The sequence below is a fragment of the Prunus avium genome, chromosome 3 (assembly GCF_965620075.1).
Source record: "Prunus avium chromosome 3, drPruAviu1.hap1.1, whole genome shotgun sequence".
In the NCBI taxonomy this organism is placed as follows: Eukaryota; Viridiplantae; Streptophyta; class Magnoliopsida; order Rosales; family Rosaceae; genus Prunus; species Prunus avium.
In genome coordinates, this window is record NC_142286.1 from 27,167,598 (window position 1) to 27,177,104 (window position 9,507).

Sequence of the window (9,507 nt, forward strand, 5' to 3'; positions counted from 1 at the left end):
TCTGCTGATGTTGTTTTCCTTTCTTTTTTTCTTTTTTCTGAATTTTATTTTTCTCAATGTCTTGATGAAGGAGTTTATTTTGTATTTCCTTATGACTTAATAACAATGGGTATTGGATCAAAGGACGAACGTAACTCAAAAAGCTAAAAAACATGAATGCCAAACACCGAACGCAACAAAGTAGCTAGCCTACAAAACCCTAAACACCAAGTCAGGAAGAAACCTCTGCAGTCTATACACTCCATGCTGCAGACTCTGGATCATCGATAAAGATTGTGCTTATTCTTCGTAATGATTTGTAAGAAGAAGAATGAATAAACTAAAATAATGAAAAATATGATGGGTCATCACTCTGCAGGGGTTGGCCTGGTTTCTGCAGGTTGCTCACCCTCGTGTTCAGCCGGAGTCTCTGCTTTTGATGAGTTGGGAGTGGTATTAGCGGTAACATCTTTGGCAGGTGAAACAGGTGCGCTTGCAGCTGCAGCACCGGCTGCAATGGGCGAAATAGTTTTTCCATTCTTGGCATCCTTCCCTTCCTTGGAATCCTTGGAATCATTTGCATCCTCTCCTCCCTTGGCATCGTTTCCTTCCTTTGCATCTTTTGCATCCTTTCCTTCCTTGGCATCCTTTGCATCCTTTCCTTCCTTGGAATCCTTTGCATCCTTCACTTCCTTGGAATCCTTACCATCTTTGGCAGGTGGGGGAGGAGGCATCATGTGTGGTGGAGGGTTCTGTTTCAGCTTAATGAAAATTTGCCGCATCCTTGAAAGATCGGTTGGTTTCCCAGGTTTTGGACCCTGGATGATCAGCACTGAAGGATTCTTATCAGGATCTTTCTTCCCTCTCTTCTTCTCAATATTAGGGACCTCACGAGGAATCAGCTCCGCTATTGCTTTCCAATAATGTTTGTCAGCTTCTTTGTGGAACTTCTCTTGGTTGACCAGGTAAAGCTGCACAGACAGTCAAATCATTTGTCTTAGATATGAGGAAAGGTAGCAAGGGAGAGAGAGAGAGAGAGAGAGAGAGAATCAGGATCAGGGAAAACATGGAAAATGATGAGATTTAGTACTAATACCTTCTCCCTTTCTCTGTTGTGAGCCTTGTTAGTTTCACAATTGAGCTTCCGTTTCTCATAAAAAGCCCGTTTAAATTCCTCAGCTTCCTCAATAATCTGGTTCCGCATCTCCCTTTCTCTTTGTTCCTTTTCTTCCAGATGGATGACATTTAGACTGTAGAAACGGACGCCTTCATCAGGGCAGATGAGAACAATGGAAAAGAAAAGAAAAACACTAGATGGTTTTTAAACGCTCCTTTCTTTCCAAGATTAATTTAAGATCATGCAAGCAAACCAATCATTATTTCATCCAAATAAGAATTACCAATTACTAATTTCAGACCTCAAGCTTAAAAGAAATGGCAATGAACACAGTTACACAAATACACAAATCAAATTAAGGCAGATGCAATTAAGCCTAAAAAAGACCATGCATGCACAACATCATAAACAGCTTTTTAACTCAAATTGATTCAAACAATGCCATTCAAAATTGCCACATTTAATTAATAATATGATTTCCAACCAACAAAAATCCACACCACATAAATCGAAGAGAGATCTAAGCTCACCGACGCCACTCGCGCCGAGCAAAGCCTTCCTCTCGCATCTCCTCTGGTGGAGGCAGCACCGGCTCACTCGAGGCGAAAATGTCCCCATCGTCGTCGCCGCCGCCGCCACCACCGCCCACACCGCCTACGTCGTTGTCCTCGGGCACCGCCGAATCAAACGGCGACACGTAGTCGGGGTTAGGGGTGGAAATGCCGAAGCCGTAGATTTCGGGCGACTGCTGGTCAATGCTATGGCTGCTGTTGTGGCCTCCGCCGCCGGGGAGAACGACGTCGTCTTGGAAATCAGTGTGGAGGGGAGGGGGCGCCGGGTCGACGGCGGACGAGGAGAAGTCGTCGTCGTCGTCGTGGGTGGGAGGGTTGAACGACGCGTCGTAGCGCTGGGAGGAGAGGCGGGGGTCGTAGCCCATGTAGCCATCGTCGTCGAAGGGGCGGGTGGTGGGGTCGTGGTGGGTTCCGTCGTCGTTGGGGAAGGAGTCGAAGGACGACATGTTTCGGAGGATAAGTGGGGTTGTCGTAGAGGATTAAGATTATGGAGTTAAGCTAAGCATTAAGCATTAAGCATTAAGCAGGGTTATTATGGGGTTAATTAATGGATGTGATTTTTGGTTTTGTTATTAGTGTGAGATCGGCGGGTTCGGATCCAGAGAGAGTGCGTGGCGTTGGATGATTCTTTCAATTGCTACGTGTTGGGAAACCATAATTGTTGATGCAATAGAGAGCAAGCAACACACAGGTGGCGTTTTTGTTTCTCTTTTTCCAAAGGTCACATCACATGCTTCATATTTTCGCAACCATAGCTTATTATTAATTGACTTGAATTTTAATGCCCCTCTCACACATGTGCAAATAGGTGATTTTTTTTTTATCACATGCGCTACGCAACTGTCAAAGATTGTTTATGCAGAAAAAATTTCCTTGTAAATGTACAAGATGAACTGACTATTATTTAATCCGATTTTATTTTGGAAATGTTGTTAAGAAGAGAGAGAAAGAGAGAGAAAGGGATGGGGTGCAATGGAGGTTGGGAGAGAGAGGGGCAAAGAGAGAAGAGATAAGATATAGGAGATAAAATTACTAAAATGCCCATATCACATCACAACACTTACAATTTTGTGGATGAAAATGGACATAAGTGATAAAGTGAGAAAATTTTAGCAATTTGTTTTGAGATTTTGGGAGTTAAGTGAGAAAATTTCAGTTTTAGTAGGTAGAGTGAGATCCAGAGTCCGTTTCAGGTGATAAAATAATAATTCACCTATTTTAAAATATCTATTGAAGTACATATATTTACAGGATGTTGAAGTGCCCCATAAGCCATCAAATTTAAATTTCATGTTTGAATTTTGTCGTCTCCAAGGGAGATGCTCTAAGGTTAGGTAGTTGTGATGTTTTGACTAGACATTGTTTTCTCATTGTCTTTATGCATAGTTCATCAATTTTAATGCATTGAACTTAAATACTAAATCAGTAGTGAGTATTCACGTCAACAAATTATCTCACACCCTTAATCTGGGACACTCGTCACCCTCCCTCATTCGATCAAATGTCCCTGAGTAAGTTCATTTTGATAAATACGTTATAAATTAAGTATTTTCGTGACAACGAGCCATTTTCTTTGGAAATGCATCCACGTGATACTTGGAACATACGGTTAGTTGTCAAGCTCAATGTTGGGCATGATTTAATTCATAAAGAACCAAAACTGACATTTATTCGCCCTGTAAAGAAAACCCAAAAATTTAAAAAGGCGGGGAAAAGTTCCGTACTGAACGGTTTGAGGCACAAAATACCGGTTAACGGTATAAATTTTGACCTACTAAAAGTTTGGTATGATTAATGAGTTGGGCTGTCTCCTCAGGTCTGGTTAATAGGTTGGAGCGATGAGAATGTCAAAGTAACTAGGGCTGGGGAATGCTATATACGATACAATATCACACGCATGATCAATCAAACGGTCCAGATTGATGTTAGTGAAAGAGACAGCAAGCAAGCAGCAGGCAAGAATTGTCGGTAGCCACAGACACATGCAGGGATGCTAGCCGTGCACGCAGCGCAGACAATCCAGTGGCTCTACATCCACAAAACACAAGCTGGTGGGCCCCGCAAAACACAGCTTCTGCGATTCTCCACCAGTTACTTTACTTGGCCTTCTCTCTATCTTCCCAGAATCAATCCATAATCATACAAACAAACAGTCATCACTCCAATAGTTGTTGGTGTAAGGGTTTAAGAGGTTTTTCGAAAACTAAGCTGTTTGTTTGTGCTTTCTTGGAAAGCTTTGATTGTTGAAGGAGGAGCTTTTGGAGAGAAAAGGAAGATGAAAATTCAGTGTGATGTGTGCGAGAAGGCTCCGGCGACGGTGATTTGTTGCGCAGATGAGGCGGCGCTGTGCGCCAAATGTGACGTTGAAGTGCATGCAGCAAACAAGCTTGCAAGCAAGCACCAGAGGCTTCACCTTCAGTGTCTCTCCAAGTTGAACAAACTCCCTAGATGTGACATTTGCCAAGTAATTTCACTCCCCACTTACTTTGTATTGTGATTTTGATTTTCCTGTTTTTCTGTTGGACTTGTTAGTTTACCTGAAATTGCTAAGATAAACAAGCTTTCCCGTTCAATATGTTGCTCAATCGGAGACGTGAGTTAGGCTAGTTCAATCAGAGACGTGAGTTAGGCTAGTTGGTCAAGGCACTCAAGTTCGAGCCCCCTCCTTATAGAGTAATTTAGACTATCGCTTCGCTTGTATATAAAAAAGAATCTGTTGTTCAATCTCTCTCTCACATATTATTTTCTGATTTGCAGGATAAGGCAGCTTTTATATTCTGTGTTGAAGACAGAGCCCTCTTTTGCCAGGATTGTGACGGATCAGTTCATTCGGCCAATAGCCTCTCTGCAAACCACCAGAGGTTCCTCGCTACCGGAATCCGGGTGGCATTGAGCTCCAGTTGTACTAAGGACACTGAAACAAGTAGCTTGGAGCCACCCGGTCATGGCTCACAGCAGATTTCAACAAAATTGCCAACACCTCAGCCTTCTGGCTTCTCATCCCCTTGGGGGGTTGATGACTTGCTGCAATTATCAGATTTTGAATCTTCTGACAAGGTTAGGAAGTTACCGGAATACATATACATACATATATATATATTGGAAGTTATGTAGCTTTACTCATCACAAATATTATTACATAAATGAAAGAAAACTTTAGAGTTTTTAAGACTGTCAAAATAAAACAATCTTGCAAAGCTTTCAACAAAAGAAGCTCAGTTAAGATGATTCTTTCTCCTAAGATATATGAGATTTGCATTTTGTTTCATCTATTCATGTCCTTGAGATTAAGAAGCTCTTGTGTTTGGTCATTTTAGAAAGGGTCGCTTGAGTTTGGAGAGCTCGAATGGATAGCAGATATGGGTCTTTTCGGTGAGCAGTTTCCGGAGGAAGCCTTGGCAGCTGCTGAAGTTCCTCAGCTTCCGGTATCACAGCAACCCAATTTTACCTCATATAGACCCCCGAAATCGAACAATCCATACAAGAAGCCAAGAATTGCAATGGCAGAGGATGATGATGAGCACTTTACTGTTCCTGATCTTGGGAGATTTTAGACATGTATAAACTTGATCATAGGTTGAAGTATATACATGGTGACAGGTTTAAGTATATATATGTTCATACTAAGTACATACCGGTATGTATTTATGTATGTATGTAAGAATTTATAATGCATTTGGGGGATTTGCTTCTTTCGTTTTCGTTTATTTGATGCATCAATATGTAATTTTGCCTGCTTGGCAATAAGACCATATGCCATAGAGGAGCTTTTTTGAGCAAGAAGAGTTGAAGAAATTCCTTAGCAAATGGGCAAGCTGATGCCTCCCTTGTGCTCGTTTCTGTACGTTATATTATCACATTCACATATGTTTCAACTCCAATGATCATTAATCAGATTTCTTGAACTGGAAACACAGCTTCGATTCGATTAACCGATGCTTAGGGAAATCAGTTGCAGTGACATTTGCAAATGGCTTGCTTGTGTATTTAGGAAATATTTATCAACTCTGTTAAATCATTTCTAGTCAGGCGAATTCCTTGAGCACCCAACAAGGAGACCAGGGTTGATTTCCAATAACTTTAAAATTAACTAATTAACAGAAGTATTTCTGGGCATGCAAAACAAGTAGAATGATATCTCTGTCCTTCAGTGACGAATTTCCAAGTAAACTACTTTAATGCGGGAGCAAAAGTCGTGGATCGAATTTAATACAAAGAAAATTGTATACAAGATTTCAGAAACTGCTATAAACAAGAATTGGTTCTATCTCATACAAAATTAGCTGTCTTATATAAGCCAATTAACACTAACGTTGCCAAGCCATGTAAAAAGAGGGAACTGTGCCAAAGCAATAAAGAGCAAAAGATAGTGATGCTTGCTTGAATCATAGCTCCTCACCTCTGCAAAAAGGACTCTTTTCATAGTCTTCACCAAAAAAACTCCCATGCATAAACAGGTCCAAGGCATCAAAAAATAGTACGAGTAACTCAACACAATCCGTCCAAGTACGGCCAAGCACAACCCTGTGAAAGCATAGCCAGCATACGCCACCATGTCCAGCAATGGTGCCTCACCACCACCCAAGGAAAGCAATGTTACTTTCAGTAGTGCAACTTGCATAAACCAGCCAAGCAATCCCTTGATAAACAACCAGTTTAGAGCTTCAGGACTAAACCTGATAGGCAATAAACAAAAAACAATTTTAAAATACCATGAGTTTCTAACATTGAAGGATTGAAATAACAAGAACATGAATAAATCTGAATTGAAACCATGATGAAGTTCAGGAAGCTACAGACAGGCCATCACACATTCAAACATGCAGTGATAATACAATCTTGGCCTCGAAAATAGTTCATTGTTTCACTTTAATTTACAAATATAAATTCATCTGTCGTGTATTTATATAGAAAAGATAAAAGGAAAAGCAAAAGAAACTTGTGCATCAACAGGGGGTTAATGATTTCTCTTTAAAAAACAGCTAAATTTGGCCTCATCATGAGAACGGTGTGGGCTGCTGAAAGAGTTTTGGTCCCAATGCAGCATACCTCTTTGGTCATACGTAATTATCCAACTTACAGGTCAAATGTATAATCTAGGAAAATAATGTTATTTTGAGCATCATCTTCGATGAATAAGCAAGCACTTCTCTTGCGTTTAAGCCTTAAGCAACTAGAAGGTACTTCGATAAAGACCATGAACAAGGGAAAAACTAAATGCGGCTACAGTATACTACCCAAAAGGAACCAATACATTGTGTTGAAAGTGGACAAGGAAGAAGGAGCAAATAGATTGGGTACTAAATAGAACTCTTTTTCCACAACTGGGGGACTAAAGTAGAAATTACAAACTAATAGTAGGATACTGAATTGCAATAAGAGGAAAATAACAGCAAAAAAAACAAGAAGTTAAGACAAAATGCAATCTTCGTTCTCATATCATAATGATTTCCCATCACAGGATTAATATGAATAAAAGAGGAAACTGCTTAGAGTAATATCTAGAAATTTCACAAAACTTACTTTCCTTGAAGACCCAATGAGAAGCCAGCTAGTACCACATAGGTACCAAACGCCATAAATGGAATGTACAGGTCCGGTGCATTTATGTCATAGATTGGGGGTTTATAAGAAAGCCTGCCTCCTACTGGTTCAGTTATTCTGGTCCAATGGCCCTGAAAAAACAAAAGAGCGGGCAGGGGTAAGGAGTAAATTCTATGGCAGGATAATCTGATTCCACAAGGAAAAATTCCAAATGTTAGCGCTTACCCTGTGAAGAAATGGAAATAGAACAACCTTCAACTTGTTCCGGACATACTGGTCATTCACTTGGAAGTAGTATTGAGGATCAGAGAAATACCTACTGATCTGCTCATTTCAACACAAAATATCCGAATAAAGCTCAACTACCTCAAACAGACTTAAGAAACTCTAACAGCTAAGAAGTAAAGAATTTAGAAAAGGCCTAATCTAGTCACTTGATGGCAATCATACAAGGCCATTATCTTGCTTAAAGTACGTGAATACAATTTGCATGAGTGGGAGACCAATGCAAAATGTTATAGAAGCATCTCCATAAACCAGTTCCAACTTACGCATCAGGCCATAATGTACAAAACAATATACCAATCTAATTGACATGGATCATCAAACTTTCACCCAATCAAGAGCATGGAAGAAAAACAAAGAATAAAACAATTTGATTAACCAAAATCAAGCCTTTCCAAAATGGTTCATTCAATAATGCCAATCATCATTCTGCCAAATTAAAAGAGGTCAATTTCATAATGCAAGATAAATTTTTTTTGACAATGATTCATGAAACTTATATGCTAGAATAAAAATCTTCCAAACTTTCATATGATTTACAGTTAAATCAAAAACTTTATAACTTGACCACAAAGGGGAGTAATAAGCTAATGGTGCATATCGTAATCTTCAATAGCTGAACCCAGATCATAACAGTGGTCAACTACTTACATTGCTTTGTACATACTCAGAACTTGATCCTAAAATTTTCTCTCCATACGCGCCCAATCCACCACGGATAAGTCCTGAACCGGCACCGTAAAACGTATTTCCAAACGGATTTGGCTGCGAAGTTGCAGGCGGTATTGGCACCCCAGGCTGGGCTCCCACATTATTGTACATTTCTGTAGTTCAACACACACAGAAAAAAAAAGTCAGATACAGATTGCTTCAATTACAATGCACCCAGAACAAGACTTCATTGGTGATAATAAATATATATTTTGAAATCAATCCAGAATCCAAGACCAGCTAAATAGAAAGAGAGAGATGAGTAAACCCTAGATCTGGAGGTTGAGATGGAGAGACTAAGGAAGAGACGGAAGTCGCGGGGTGCTGACGGATGAGAGAAGAAGCTGGAGGCTGGAGGCCGCGTCGATTTCTGCTCTAGGTTGGCAGAGCCGGCTTCGACTTCTGCCCTAGGTTGGCAGAGACAGGATCGATTAGAGAGAGAGACAGAGAGAGATGAAGAATGGGACGGAGTTAAAAAAACTCAGGAAAAGCCTATAGCCCTTTTTTTTAATTTTCGGTCTGGGTTAAGGCACCGGTCTGGGTTAAGGCACCGTCTAAACTATAGTGCACCGGTGCACTCATACAACGTTTTTGTTTTGGAACCTGTCAACCGGCTCTCAAGGTTTACTATAATTTTTTTTTTCTCTTTAAGTTTCAAAAATTTAATAATTAATCGTTTTAGTGACCGTTTGGCATTACTTATTTGGGGTGATAAGTGATTTTTTAAAAATTTTGGGAAGCCCAACGTGTTTGGTAAACTATGAGAAAATCACTTATTGTTAAAAATTGTTGTGGGAGAAAACTATAAGGGAAAGCGGCTAATGGGGTGCTTTTATTTTTTGATTATGCAAGAATTAGTTTCGAAGAGGCGCTAGATTTAGTGATTATGCGGCAATCATTTTTTGATTATGCGAGAATCAGTACCAATAACACTTTTAACAAAAAGTTTACCAAATGCCAAACTGCTTTATCTCACAGCTGATTTCTCTCACAAGAAATCTGACATCGATTATTTTCACAGCACAGCAATACCAAACTGGCCCTTAGTGTCTAAAAAATACTCCATAAGTTTTTGTTTTTATTTAATCAGAAACAAGTTTCCTTAATATAGGAAGACAAGAGCCAATTACACCAGAGTGAACTTAAAAGATAAGCTCCAATAAGTTCAACATAAAAGGCAGAAAGCCCACTAAAGAAGAGGTGTGATATGGGAAGAGAAAAAGGGAGGAACAACAGAAACTAGGGTGGAGAAAATTGGGGGACAAGGGACCTAAACAATGAGGGATGGTCATGTGGGGA

The 9,507-nt window shown here is 40.0% G+C and overlaps 3 protein-coding genes across 3 annotated transcripts; 1 reads left to right on the forward strand and 2 right to left on the reverse strand.

Moving 5' to 3' along the window:
- Positions 1-61: 61 nt before the first annotated feature.
- LOC110757859 (Clathrin light chain protein) lies at positions 62-2,319 on the reverse strand. The gene is made up of 3 exons (XM_021959596.2): positions 1,627-2,319; positions 1,076-1,229; positions 62-950 (listed from the first exon to the last, which is right to left on the reverse strand). The coding sequence occupies exons 1-3, from the start codon at positions 2,112-2,114 to the stop codon at positions 348-350; spliced, it is 1,245 nt and encodes a 414-aa protein (XP_021815288.2). The 5' UTR covers positions 2,115-2,319; the 3' UTR covers positions 62-347.
- A 1,445-nt stretch (positions 2,320-3,764) lies between these two features.
- On the forward strand, positions 3,765-5,482 carry LOC110757869 (B-box zinc finger protein 24-like). Its single transcript, XM_021959607.2, has 3 exons — positions 3,765-4,132; positions 4,426-4,725; positions 4,986-5,482. Exons 1-3 carry the CDS (start codon positions 3,944-3,946, stop codon positions 5,220-5,222), a joined length of 726 nt encoding a protein of 241 aa, XP_021815299.2. The 5' UTR covers positions 3,765-3,943; the 3' UTR covers positions 5,223-5,482.
- Positions 5,483-5,851: 369 nt separating this feature from the next.
- Positions 5,852-8,754, reverse strand: LOC110770170 (uncharacterized). Its single transcript, XM_088250803.1, has 5 exons — positions 8,477-8,754; positions 8,149-8,321; positions 7,438-7,536; positions 7,192-7,343; positions 5,852-6,344 (listed from the first exon to the last, which is right to left on the reverse strand). The coding sequence occupies exons 2-5, from the start codon at positions 8,317-8,319 to the stop codon at positions 5,957-5,959; spliced, it is 810 nt and encodes a 269-aa protein (XP_088106929.1). The 5' UTR covers positions 8,320-8,321; positions 8,477-8,754; the 3' UTR covers positions 5,852-5,956.
- Positions 8,755-9,507: the final 753 nt, after the last annotated feature.